This window comes from Strix aluco, chromosome 31 (assembly GCF_031877795.1).
Source record: "Strix aluco isolate bStrAlu1 chromosome 31, bStrAlu1.hap1, whole genome shotgun sequence".
Classification (NCBI taxonomy): domain Eukaryota; kingdom Metazoa; phylum Chordata; class Aves; order Strigiformes; family Strigidae; genus Strix; species Strix aluco.
Genome location: NC_133961.1, coordinates 893,080 through 907,811, shown reverse-complemented (window position 1 = coordinate 907,811; position 14,732 = coordinate 893,080). Strand labels below are relative to the sequence as shown.

The window sequence follows — 14,732 nt, the reverse complement described above, 5'->3', positions numbered from 1 at the left end:
CTCCTCCTGGGGCTGCCCTGCAGGCTCAGGCACTGGAAGAGGCCTGAAGCCCAGAGCCCTCATCTTGAGCATATCTAGCAATCCAAGATCTCCCCTCACATAGATCTAGCCTCGGTGACCTAAAAAACGAAAATCCTAGGAGTGATTAATTCCTTAAAGGCTATCTTACTTCAGAGGTAGGACAGCCACCATCAGAAGGCCGCTCAGCACAGCTCAGCAGGACAAGAGATGAACCACTGGCTACAGGTGATTGTGGAAACTCAGATCAGACTCTGCTTCCACTGAAACAAACGCCTGTTTCTTCAAAAGCACAGGAAACGCTCAGGTGTGCCTGCAGAGGCAAGTTCCGCCTCCCTGAGAAATAACGGGTAACCCCTGCAGCCGTGGGTGCCCCCAGCACTATTAACCTCTGCACGGGGGTCATTAACCTCATCACCCAGCAGCTTAGCGGAGCCCCCCCGGACACAGCAGGATTGATTCCAGCTGTCACACGAGCTGGGATCTCACCACGTGCGGGGCGTACGCCCATCCCCAGGGATAAAACAAGGCAATTTCTGCCTTGATGCGATTAGCAGGCAGCAAGGAGAGAGCAAAATAAAGCTCTCCAGCTCCCTGCCTCCCTCTTCCCCCCCAGCCAGGGCCTCGTCCTCCTGGGATTTTGCATTCAGTCCTCTGTCCCAGCGCCACATCCCAGCCTCCCCTGACAGCCCAAAGCGTGCCCTGCCTTGCTGTGCAGGGAGTGCTTCTCTACGCTGCACCTGGCTGCTGCTGGGGACAGAGCTCCTTGGCTTGCTTTATCAGATTAAAACAAAAAAAATGCTATCAGCACAGTGGCGGGCTCTTAATAATGATTAATAGTTGCAATCTAGTCGTGATTAATGAAGGGAAGGGGGTTAATGTCAGCATTTGTGTGACTGAGGCTGTCAGTGGGTATTAGGGCAAACACCCATCACATCTCCAAATCCTTGTCTGCTTCCACTTTCTTTTAAACAGAACATATTTTGGACAGTATTAAAGTAATTGGGCTCATTAATTTTTTATGTTTTTCATTTGTCTTTTGCAGATCATGGCTTTTTTTTTTTTCTTTTTCCTCTTCCTCCGGTCATCATCACCATGGGAAATTAGCTCCTAAAGTCTTACTAATTCTTTGCTGGCAGTCTTTAATGGCCTCAGATCTCACAAGGCATTCCATTCATCTGGCAACCGCCAGGCTGAGAGAGCACCGGGGTGCTCCCCCCCCTGCACCCCCTTCCTCAAAGCAGAGATAAGAGCGCAGCTATTTGAAAAGCAGGAGGTGAGATGAAAGCGCCCGCTTCAAATCAGATGCTGCTGCCATTCCATAATTAACTTCACCTAAAATTTCAAAGGAAGAAAAAAACCCCCACAACATCCAAAAATAATTTCAAACCGCTCTCCCCCCACTGAAATCAAGAAAAGAAAGCAGGGAATTTCTTTTTTTTTTTTTTTTTTTTTTTTAAAAAATAACATTACCAAGCCACCCTTCAAAGCACTATCTTGATCTCATTTTTCAAATGCCAGCATAAAAGTCAGCCAGGTCGCTCTCTTCTCTCTGTAGCTCCCTACAGGAGCTACCTATACGCTCCGGGTCAAAATGACATTTCTCCCTCCCACTTCCTCCCCCTCCTTTCCCAATTGCAGACAGCAAAAAATGTTGGTGCCAGCCCTGACAGTGTTCCTACAGCCCCTGTAAGGAACCCGTGCCCCTACCCTCCACATACTGCAACTGCAGTTTGCATCTTTAAGCCAGCGTTATTTATGGCAAGCCACCCCCAACACACCCTAGCTCCCTTCTGGGAGACATGCAGAGCCCACATATTTGTTAACCTGTGGAAACCTACAGAAATACCTACTCTAGGTTAAGTCCCAGCCTGGAAACTTATTCTAGAGCAGAATCCTCCTCCACACAAAGAGCTATACAGAATAACTGTTGCAATAAGCCTGAAAATATAAATAAGGCAAGCAGGTACTTAAAGGTTAGAAGAGAATATGGAATTCAAATATTTGTTTCTGTTTTTCGATCATTGCCCGAATTTTTGAAAAAAGGAAGAGAACTTGAAACAGTTACCTGCAGGTCCAGATTTACCTCTTTTTTTTTTTTTTTTTTAAATTTAAATCTGCAAAAAATCTTCTGTTAAATCGAATGGATTTAAAAGATTACAAATGGATGGATAAGACAGCACTACCCCAGGGGTCAGGAGGCTGGATCTTGGAAGATGCAGGTTCTGTTATTCCTGAAACTCATCTTGATGTCTCTCCCTGTCTCAGCTGTTCTTAGAAAACAGTGCAAGTCTTCCTCCGGTCCCTGCAACTGGTACGAAGGAAGAGAGTATCAAGAGTGATTAGCTGCTTGAGAAACACGACTTCAACTGAGCAGCCAGAGGATTTCCATCTAGCTTCCTGAAGGAAGGTGACAATTGGTCTAGAACGATTTTCACATATTTCAGGGATCGGATGCCAGACAGACCAAGTCGTGCTACCAAACCCCTACCAGCCATTGCTTTCAACTCCGAGTGCTGCACCAGCACCAGGGCCAGCCGCGCTCCTGGCACAGGAATTTCTGACCCTGACCCGCAGCTCCTAGAAACTGGCTTTGCTCACGAACATCCACTCCACCTCTCAGATGCACAGCGTTGTTGTTTGGTTTGTTTTTTTTTTTTTTTTTTCCCCCTGTAGAAGCTCGGGTATGATTTTATCTTATGTAATCCATGTCTTAACCAGCATATCTAACATGACACCCTGAAAGCGGATATTTAAACCAGCTCCGTTATTTCTGAAGCAGCACCCTCTCCAAACCCAGTTTGGATAATTCATTGGTTCTGCTAACTGCTCTGCTCTACACGGACTGCCAAGGGACAACAACAAACCCAGCAACACAGATGCACGCAGAATTTTTGCTCTTGGCTTTGCGTCGTATTTGAGTACACAGAAACTAGTAAAAGAGCAGCCAAATAGCAACCATGTTTCCTTAGTCTGCAAACACACTTATTGTGCAGCATTTAAATATTTCTTATTCAGGTATAACAGCCGGAACACTTAAGAAACCTCCAACGGGGTTATAGCTATATCAAACAGCTAACCTCACTGTCCTCCCCTTACCCTGCACCTCTGCAAGCCAGCGCTGCTCTGGGTGCAGCGTGGGGCAAAGAGCATTTTCGAAAAGATAACTGTCACGAGCAAATGAGAAGAAAAAACCCACTCTGTCAAATAAAACATCATATTTCTTCATCGCTGTGCTGCAACACCACTTGCATTTGTCAGGGAAGTAGCAGGCATACCGAATAATTGCAGCAGACCGTTCATTCATTCATTCACTCAACCACGGCGAGGCTGCTGGAGGTGAGCTGCTGTGGGTCAGACTGAGCTATTGCTCCTTTTGTTCTTACACAAGTGAAGGCTCCTGTACTTTTGTGCTGAGAAACGACCACGGTTTAAATTTGAAGGAGTTACAGGCTGTGGTATCAAGTAATGAGATATAAACTTCTTTACCTCAGGGTAACTGGTAGGAAGTAACCTTGGGTGAGAGCTATTAAAAAAAACACCAAAAAACCTCACTTACTTGTGGCTGTTGGGAAGCATATAGCAAGTGGTGGTCCAAAATCAGTTCTCAGTGAGAAAGGTCTCCTGCATGGTATCCAGCACCAAAGCAATGGCACTACTGACCCACTTTGTGCCCGTTCCCACAGAAAAGCCAAGGGCCAGATCAGCTGCAGAACTGCTCTACCTTTTCATCTGCAGCGGTCCCCTCAGGGAGGCTGCAAGGAATACTGCTGGGATTTTGGGAAGCAGAGAATCACGTTCCACTTTATCTATTCACAGTACGTTTGGCAGATAAACAAAGTTAATTTCCTAGAGAGATCAATCCACTGCTCTTCCAAAGTGCTTTATGCAATATGCATACCCTCAACTTAGCTTTGAAAAGCAAAGGAGAGCTGTGAACTTCTGCAGGGAGATGCCTTTACTTCAATTAATAACAGCACAAAATTTTGGATGACAAGGCCCCAAAAAGTGAAATGCTGTTTAGTTCTCTCACCAGCTGAGGCTGAATGATTCAGAGACTGCTTGCAAATCAGCAAGGAAAGACGCCGCACTCAGAAATCACTGCTGAAATAAACGGCGTACGTAATTTCTAAGGTGCAAAAATGAACATCTTTAAACAAATCGAAGCAGAGAGAATAAAAATGATTAAGCAGGGAGCTTAGCTGGAGAGTATGCTATTTATTTTCATAAGCAGCCATCTTCTGAATCAACATTTCTCAAGCACAGCTCTTGCTGGGACGTGACTGACTGGGGCAGCTCTGAGACCCCAGCGCTTCCTCCACCCCGGAGAGCCCGTCGTGGCCGTCTCAGCAGCTTCACCTCCCTTGTGCTGCTGGTGTGAATTCTGCCTCCACAGCTATTTCTGCTGGGGCAGTTTGCCAGTGTCCAAGATGAACATCTGAGAAACTCGGTGAGGGTATGTGACTTGATTAACCAGGATAATGATAAAACTGACCTGCTTTTGTGAAGGTAGCAAGGGGAGATGAGTCATGGAGGTGAAAGACGTCAACCTCTACGTACTTATATAGATTGAAATATTTAGATGTAACATTCGAACCCGTTTCTCCTTAGCCCGTGAAAATAACTCCATAACGTAAGGGGCACTTCTTAACACAAGTCCTCTGGGTGACAGGACTGTCTCTAATGAAGCACCTTGACAAGGAGCGTGGCTACGATCCAGCTGTCAAGGGGGTCTGGACTTCATGGGGCTGCTTCCCACGACAGTGGTGGTGCATCAGGTGTCAGCTGGGGAGGGGGACAAGACTCCAGCCAGGCCCCCACCCTCCCACAGCGGCTCAACGGGACCTGGCTCACACACCCCACACCTGGAGATACACAGGGACGCTGCGCTGGGAACGCGGCAGGGGGAAAGGGGGAGGTAGGAGGTAGCACTGAAGGTCCCTTGGCTCTGCTGGTATGTTCATACACCTCAACCAGTCTCTGCTGAAGCCTCTAGGGATCTGCTTACAAAGCAGACGACAACAAAACACGACTGCTTCAAATGCCTTGTCTTTGATAGCACAAACAGAATGGCAAAATGAGAATGAGAAATTATGAAATTAAGCAATTTTCATTTGTATAAATATGGAGATGTATGTATCAGTGTATTTTTATACACACCTGTGGGCTTCCAGTATCGCTTTCTTTCAAAAATACACTTAAACCTCACAAAGATTTAACACAACTTAACACCGAATTCAAAAGAAGTTAGAAGAAGCCTCATGTTATAAAACTACACAACCATATAAAGCTATAAAACTAAACCAGCTGAGACTTCATGAGACAGGGGACATCCTCACTTGCGAGTGGTATTAAAACACCAACTTTATTCAGGAAAACGGAATACATTTTTGAAGATTTCCAGTTTACAAAAGTTTAAGACAAGGTTGGGTTCCAACATACAACCTCCCTTAAAGCTCTTATATTACATCTGCACTTCAAGTTGACAAAACCCCTCAAATAGGGGGGGAAAAAAAAGAAAAGGACAAATGAAGGCCACAGTCCTGTACTGGGGTACATTCAGCAGAATTCAGCACGGTACTGAAATTCTTTCTGCAGTCCATGGGTACAATACAGCCTTGTGTTAATAAAAAATGTTTCAGATCTAGTCTGAACTGCAAGAAGAGCACTTGTCTTATCATTTTAGTTCCAGGCTTTATATGTAAAGTAGCTTCTGATGAGCAACAGTTAAAAAACAGTACTTGCCATCTGATCGCCATGTTAAAAATACAGAATTAAATTCTTCCTTCGTTCATACAATTTAAAATATTCATTAAAAACTAAACTTCAGAATCAGTGTCCCTCTATCCTTTTCATCGTTAATAGTTTTTCCTTATCTACAAAAACCATTTGTCTTTCCCAAGATGTCTAAAAAGTAAAGCGCACAAGATTAACAAGCTGCAGCATTAATTAAAATGAGAGTCATCATCTCTTTCCTCCACCCAGCTTCTAAATCTATCACAAGGGCCCTATTAGCCGTATCAAAGTGAAGCGGTGTAAATAAAACTGATTTGACTTAAAAGGCGAGGAAGAATGAATGCAGAGTTATTTAAAAATCGCAATGCAGTCAGTGTTGTCGGGCATGTCACTGTAGACAAGAGCCAAGAAAATTATTCACAGGTTCTCTTTTAGAAGCATTACCCAGTTTTCCAGTAGCACAATAGCAGAGAGGTAAATTGTAATTTGCCTTACAAGGAACTTCAGATTATTATCACGCGGATTCACTAACGGCCTAATGTTAAATACACAGCACCCTGACTTCAGCAGAGGTTACAGACACTCAAAACTCCTAAAATTTATTTATTTTTCAATAACCCAAATCTTATTTCCAACAGGCTAATCCACATTCCTTCATTTACCTCAAGTGGTCATTTCTTCAAATTGTTTTGTTGCAATCAACTACATTAATAGCTGCGCTGAGGAGAGCTACTCATTACAGTGGTCACCGTTCAGTACAGGTGTGGAATCAGAGTTTGGCTCTGCAAGAAAGCTTTAATTGGTTTTATTTTTGTGAGAACGGGACTTTGAAATAACATCCCCTGGTTCAAATATTAAGTACAGAGGAAAGCTCCTGGAGGACTAACCTTAAACTAAAAAGTTAAGAGCAATTGCAAACAATAGAATGATCAACCCCAATTTTACCAGCTACTGAAAAGAAATTGTTCCACATGGTATTTCATGAACATTTAACTTCGGCTTTACAAGGTGCAGGATTTTTAATGAAATATTTAATTTCATCAGTGCTGTTGTCGCTCTCGTGGTTTCCCAACGATTCCACTGAATAATGCAGTATAATGCCGTATTAACACTACTAGAAGTGACACGTTATAAACAATTTCTGTGTGATACTACAGCAATTTCCAAAGAAACCAGCTAGCAAATCTGTTCTACAAACCAGAAAACTGGAGTGAGACGAAAACCCTCTTTAAGTTTTCAGAACAAGATACTGACTTCCGCACCCCTCAAAGTTCAGTGGTCCCCACAACGAACAACAAAGAGGAAGATGAGACTTTGTTTCTCTTTTTGGATCTCTAGACAATGATACGTAACAACACCCAGACATGTCGTTAACAGCCTCCCAAATCAACATCCAACCAGAAAGGCACCATCTCCTTTTGTAAATCGGGTTCTCATAAACTAAAAGATTCCTATACAAAGATAAATACACCCTTAGCTGGAAGGGAAAACGTCACACCATTTAGAATGTTTTTTCCTTCTTTTTTTTTTTTTTTTGGTAAAGTCCAAATGGATTATCTTAATGCAAAAGGTACATGAATATATACAACCTGAAAGAGTAACTTTTTTTAATATCTATACATATATGTACATATGTGACAGTGACTGACACAGAAGGCAGAAGAAGCAGGTATGTCCACTCTTTTCCAACTTCTTAGAAATGCAAGGCAATGCTTTTCCGATGCCATTGGCAAACAATATTTGGTTTGCAGACATCCTGGTGTCTGAGGATACACGTGGTGAAACGCAGTCCCCCGTGGAGGGCTTGAGTGAGGGATGTGTGCCATGAAAGTTAGACTGGGCACAATGGTTTAGTTTCACTAATCAGCCTTCGGCAACTTAAAAAGATGTCTAGTTCTAATGAAACTACTGCAAACTCTTCAATAGTATATGTTTTAAAGTCCAATATAGTGCTTGAAAAACGTTATGGCTAATTGTGATACACCACTACGTAGCTCTGACAGAGGCCGAGCAGAACCTTAAAAAAAGGCAAAAGGGACAGCAGGGCCCGGAGCTCACAGGAGACACCCCTGCACCCACCTTTACTATTAACTCAGCTATGTACTTGAGTTTAACCTACCTGTAAAATAAAGAGCAACTGTCTGCTCTGTGACAATAACAGTTTGCCTATCAAGTCGGAGTCATTAAGTAGCCAAGTCCTGCTTTGTGAAGGACAGCATCATCACACTGCTTGATCTCCCAGCAAGGATGAAAGCTGACCCAACCTTGTGCGCTGCTTTACAGGGACCTAGGAGCATCTTCACCAAGGCCCTTCAAGACAGGCTGCCTAAGCCTGTGATGAAAGCCTGCCATTAATCTGCTTCCAAAGGCAGCCAAGCCCATCAGCACTAGAATTCTCCAATGCTCCCCACACTGTGTCATCTCAGTCCTGGAATGACCCGTGCTTGTAAACTCATCTGGCCCCTGCATGGCAGTAGATTCCAGAGCTGGAAATGAAAAAAAATACCACAAAAAAAATTCAGGTGTATGTGTGGGAACCGAGACTGAACTTGAGTCATTCCCCTACCTAGATTCAAGCTCAAAAATTCTTGGGTTCTGAGCATATAACCTTTGGGTGAAAGAAATTACCTTAGAAAGATGGGGAGGAAGAAAGCAGAAGGTGTGGGCAGTCAGCTTCCTTCATTTCCATTGAACAGCAAAGTCCGTTTAATGACAGGGTTCAGTACGTGGAAGGGAGTGGGAAATGTGTCTGATAGACAAATATAAATAATTTTTCAAGGCCAATTTCCCTCTGGACAAGAGGATGACACTGCACTGTTTTCTGTACACTGAGCACAAGCCACTGAAGTGGCATTTAAATTCACAGCTTACCTCCCCTCTTGCCACTCTGAATACCTCTACCTCTGAGATGCTTTCACACAGGCGATTCAACACCGCGCACTGAAACACACTTCACAGGCGACCACTCCAAGAGTTAGGACAAAACAGACACAAATAATTCTGATTTTCTGCAGAAGCTAGAATTTTAACTAAATGAATGGCAAACTCCATAAAAAAACCCATGAGAATATCTTAAGTGAAACTTTGGTATTTTAGAGTTCTACTGGTGCAGTAGAACTAAATCTATGCACAAAACCTACTTACATACGTACACATATTATTAAACATGTATACACCCTGTAGACACGGTCAACAAGGCCAACACCTTTCACTACATGACCTGCTTTCAGTTATTTTACAAATGTAACAAACTAGACATTCATACTAACACTTCCCACGATGGGTGTTTGCATCAGGCTGGTTTTGGTGTTCAAGATTTAGCTGAAACAGTTTGGGGTTTTTTTGGTTGTGCTGGGTTTTTGTTTTTTTTTTTTTTAAGGAACACATGGAGTAATGTTGTTTTGCCATGCTTGGAAAGAAGTCTTGCACTGGTTGTGAGAAGCTTCAGTGCCTCTGTGCTCAGCCTTGAAGTCTGACAGATAAGACAACTTTTGTGGTGTTCCTGAGAAAACCCATGTATATTTGGCCTAGGTATTAACATCTGGGAAAAAAAAAACCCTGTTTGCTCAGTTAGAGAGTTGTTGCATCCTCACAAGCTTAAACTTTGAAAATTACATTCACAGTGAGAATGTTCTAGGCCATGAAGGGAAGGGTCAAGTAGGGCATCTTCTGCAATCTGAGCACTGCCAGTGGGCCAGCATTGGGCACCAGACCTCCAAGAACAAAGACTGCTCCTCCTGTGCTTCAGTGACCACCAGCTGGCACCAGGCAGTAAGAGAAACAGCTCACGTGTCGACAGGACGGGAGGCAGTCTGAGAACAAGAGTCCTTCTGGCATAGTTTTTGTGTGCAACATCTGTATATATATTACACATGCACACATATACATTCATATACAGTAAATAGTCCAAGAAATACATTACATCAGTTCTTTGACCCAGCACTGATGTTTCTCTTACTAGTCTGAAACTTGCTTGCAGAAATATTGTGGAGAGCTGATGTGACTCTAGGTATAGCTCTCACAGCTCCGTCTGTGATGAGCCCAAAATGCTGAATTCAGCCATTAACTTAGTGTGGATTCAAATCAAGTCATCATTCAGGCACATGTTCCCCTGAAACCTATTAGGCACAGCAGATTAACCCATAGAGACTTGAAAAAGTAAATGCCTTCCTGCCCATCCCAAATACTGGACAGTTACACTTCTCTTTCAGCTATGTGGTTGACCAGAGAATCGCTCAGATCTGCTGTCCTCTCAAGGAGAGTTCTGTGGCCATCCATGCTGTCATGGATGTCTCTTGTCCAGCTGACGGCCGTGCCCAGAGGGCTTCCTGCCACGGGAGTGTCCGTGCTCGCCAAGCTTCCCGTCCGAGATCGGTAAGGAGGAAGATCTGGCTGATTTGTGGATTCAGACTCAGAACAGTAAGGCGGTGGGGGAAGGTCGAACCAAGGTGGTCTGCTGTAAGATACACAACGTTGTAAGAGGTTACTGAAAACAGTGGTAGGGAAGAAAGTACATAGTTTCCCAATTATTAAAAAATTTTTTTGAAAAAAATTTTTGGAAAAAAAAAAATTGGAAACAGTATTTCTTGGCTTTTCCATGATGACATCTACCAGGAGATCTCAAACAGACCTGCCTCCGTGATTCACGTCATTCCAAAACATCCATACCCCCACTAGGCACTAAAGTTTCTGGTCAAGATGCAAAATAGCCAATTACATCCTGCTTAACACTTTTGATTTTCACGGGTATGCACTTCCAGCAAACCTCAGCTTACCCTCAAAGACAGCTTCAAGAGGTAAGACATTTATACACCCTGAGAAAGCACTTTAAAAGAAATAAGGTAAGTAGTGGATTTGCACCTGTAGATAAAGATGTGAACACAGAAAGCTGCGAGAAAACCTCCATTAAGTGACAGAGATTAATGGTTTACACTCTACAAAGAAATAATGAACTGAATTCTTCACATGACAAATCACTTTTGCTGTCATGGTATCACATGCAGAGCAACTGCTAAGTAGGCACAGACAAGATGAGTACTGGATTCAGGAAAACTGTTTTGTTGTTCTGATATAAACAAGTAAAGGGACTGGAAGGTTTAGCAGATTACCGGTCCTGGGAGCAACTAGCTCTGAAATTGCTGATGGTTTGTATCAGCCCAGGTGAGAAGTGATTACAGTCTGGATGGCTGCTCATTTAGTTGACCTTACTAATGAGAAGATACCATTATTATTAAGACAAGGGAGCTGCGGCCAAATGCAGTAGAGAAGAGGAATGTAAATGATTATAATATCATTCTTAGATGCCAGAGTTTGTACTAAAAAATACCGACAGGGTGACGGTGAACAGTCTGGATCATTAAAGTTTCTACCATGCTCTTTTCAGGTACAGAGGATGCCAGTCTAGGAGTTTTGTTTGGAAAGACTTTACAGACAGAGGTTAAAACAAAGCTTAATTTTCTACAAATAAAATCAGTGTCATAACTACAAAAATGTCAGAACCCAAACCACACCCCCCCACAACACTTCAAAGCGCTTCTGGCTATTTAAAATGAGAACAGCGCTTTCCATTTCAGAATCCTCTTCTTTTCTTCTACTGGTAAAGGGAAAGTAGGGCAGAGCAGAGGGACCATACAGTATTTTTATGCAAGAATTGAAGACCTTTCACCTTTATATACTTACCATATATGACCAGGGTAATTTTTTTTAAAATAGTATGACCTACAACCTAGCTGGTTTTTGGCAAAACTCTACATTCAATTTTCGTGTTTGGATTCCAGACTGGCACAGGATATCACTACAAGTGACACATTTCTTTGTGTTCTCCTGCCGTCCTCAAAATCTCTACTACCAACGACACGTGCAAAGAGAGCGTGACTTAAATTTCCCTTAAATTCCTTTAATACCAGTAACAGTAAGGGGACCTGAGGACCATGAATTCTTCATATGGAGGAGAAGCTCAAATTTGCCCAGTTTTGTCCTATGCACATGACAGAATTGCAATGCTGTACTTCTGTCAAAAGGAGCAACACGGATAAATGGGGAGCAGAAGCACAGATTAACAGAGCTGGAACCAGTAGGTGTGAAACTTTGGTGAGCCCAGAATTAGCTCCTGTACATACCTTTGGTCGAGCACAGCCTCTGAATAGGATGGCGGAGAGTCCAGGTCCACTGGCCTGTGGTAGGCCTGGCTGGACATGTACTGGATCCCATTGTTGACGTTGTAGGTGACGCTGCAGTGGTGTGGGTGATCAAGGACCACCAGCCGGGACAGCAGGACAGGGTGCTGCAGTCGATGCACTGGCAGGGTCATGAGATTGTTGCGTTTCCGTTGGTGATGCAGGACTAAGGCAAGAAAGGCCACGACGAGGACAAAAATGACAGAGCTGCCAATGATAGCGTAGGTAATACTGGGGTAGTACAGCAGCTGATTTTCTGAGGTTACGTAATCTTGGCCGCTGCCTGCCTCTGCAAGACAAAAGGAAAAGGAAGCCTGAGATTTGTTTCCATATAAAACTGCTCTTCACCTATGCTGCGTTTTCTGCTAATGCACTGTGTGACAAAAGCAAGTTTTCCTTTTTTTCACTGGATTGGGAAAAATTAGCTTATTAAAGCATATGCACGCCAGTCAGAGATTGGCTGACTATCACTCAGCCCATCCTCACCAGCAGTAAATGCCAGCAGATAAACTACTAGGGAGAGACAAACTGAGAAAGAGGAAAACACACACCGTAGCAGGAAGCATGTGCACTATCCTGGGAGTATCTCCCCCATCCCCAGCTCTCAGTCATAACTTTTTGTTTCCAGAGGTGAGGCTCCCAGTTCCAAGCACAGCACCTCACTGTACCCGGAAAGCACACTAAACCCACAGATGTAAAAGGCCTGATCTTTACTTTTAATAACTTGCAGTGCAGTCAAAGTTTATACGGAGTACATCAAAAAAGGCAGCAACTACATCCTGTGCTCCACAGATCTAACAGCCCAAAATAAGTGCAGGGGAAAATACAGATAGCTGCTCAGTAAAGGGTGGTTGTTTGGATGTTTACAATGAGAAGACCTCCTGCTGGAAAAAATTTAAAAGAAAAGGCCTTGGAACAGCAAAACCAGCAACGTGAGCTTGGTAGATGTGATACCAGTAAGAGATGTGAAAGTCTAAAAGCAAAGAGTGAAGTGAAAGAAGCAAATGGTAAAAACAAAACAAAAGCCCCAAACAAAACAAAAAACCAGGTTAGGATAGAATAAGATGAGGAAAAGGAAAACATGAGCTGGGCTGAGGCCAGGAAAGACCAGACAAGTGAGCTTCCATCCGAGATGGAAATGGTGAAGAGAATGGTTGGAAATGGTAACTGCGTGGCAGGGAGTAGGAGCAGAAGCACGACCCTAAACCGCAGTATTAAAGGGATGATGAGAAGAGATTAGAAGACCAGATCAGAAGAGGCACTTCAGATAGCATATAGTATATGTTTTATTTGCAAGAGGCACTGAGGAATCGGCAAAGTGTCCAAGAATTGTAAGAGAAGTTACAGTTGGATTTGTTCAGAGTCATGATACAGGAGAAGGAATTCCCGCCCGCACCCTGGAGAACAAAAAAGGGAATGGAATAATGACTCTGGAAACATCCAAATGGATCTTGAACTGCACGCACGTCTTACGAGAAAACACGATAAAAGGCAACAAAATGCAAAGGAGGAAAGAGACTCGGAGAAGCAAAATGGCATAAACACACTGACGCAATGCTGCTGCACTTGAGGCCGGCGCCAGCACCACAGAACCAAGCTCCGCCGCCTCCGTGTGAGCCCTCTGTTCACAAGGTCATACAGCCTTTGAGTGATGTTTTCTTTTTTGGGGGAGAATTTCTATTTCTGTGCAGGCTGTAACTCCTTATTAGCCTCAAAAAGAAAAATACTATTCTGATACAAGACATTCATCTACCTCAAGAAAAACAAGAGGCTGAGTAAAAAACAAACAAAACAAAACGAACCCCTTGACCTCCAAAATCCACACAATTACATGAGCACTATCCATCCAAATTCTTCATTTCCTCCTGCAGAAGGCTGGGACAGTAAATCCTTACACACGATTTCCCTTTCTTTCACCTATCAACTAAAACTGCATTTTGGTCACTCAGAATTGCAACCGAGCCACTTACAAATTTCTCTAGCAACAAAATAATGAATTATATACCTGTACCAACTGCGTCTGGCATAATAGAAGAGCTTTCCTCAAGCACCCATTGTTCTGCATCTAGATGCTTTGGGTATTTCTCTCAATATTTGATTTTGGTAGTTCACTTCCACGGTTAAACACAAAACCACACTTTCCAGAATCGCTAAAAATAACTCATGCATTAGTTAGGTAAGATAAATCAACATAAAATGGCTAATCCTTTAAACACCTCCATTTTAAATCATATATGTTTGAGTAAGAAGGGTTGAGATGGGAAAGGAAGACTGTACCAGAACTAAGAGAACTTGATTATTGGTCCTGCTACTGACTACAAAAACCCGCTCTTAACTAATCTGTCTTACTGATGATGCCACTACAAACAGAGCAGAGCTTTGCAGGCCAGCTGCAAGCCCCACAGTTTGCTTGATACCTAGTGTCACCCTGCAGCAAGGATCCTTACTAAGTTTATTTCCCCATGCAACCGTGCTGGAGAGAAAGCAGAAACCATTGTTACCCGCCAACACTAAGTCTCTGGCTCACTCAGCAAAGTGAAGAAAGTCTGCATGAAGAATGTAAATCAAAGCAGAAGGGAGGAAAGGAATTTACATGTATTAGTAACTTTAATTATAGCTCATCACATATTGCTGTGGCTTCTTTAATACACTCCCTGAATTCACCAGCTGACAAATGAATTCATGTCACATACCCCGGACAAGGGCCAGCGCAGGGAGTACGGTGACAAGTAGATCATTTTTATGTAAACATCAACAAATTTATTTGCAAGGGATGATACGTGGATGAATACCACTACCTTC

At 43.2% G+C, this 14,732-nt stretch overlaps 1 protein-coding gene across 4 annotated transcripts in view; it reads right to left on the bottom strand.

Annotated features, from left to right (window-relative positions):
* Positions 1-5,364: 5,364 nt before the first annotated feature.
* The window catches only part of LDLRAD3 (low density lipoprotein receptor class A domain containing 3), a 117,684-nt gene continuing 108,316 nt past the window's right edge, over positions 5,365-14,732 (bottom strand). For all 4 annotated transcript variants that reach the window (XM_074809804.1, XM_074809805.1, XM_074809807.1 and 1 more), the window contains 2 exons: positions 11,874-12,219; positions 5,365-10,210 (listed from right to left, as the gene is read on the bottom strand). In XM_074809804.1, the coding sequence (XP_074665905.1) occupies positions 9,949-10,210; positions 11,874-12,219 (608 nt within the window). In that variant the 3' untranslated portion in view covers positions 5,365-9,948. The remainder of the gene's footprint in view (positions 10,211-11,873; positions 12,220-14,732) is intronic.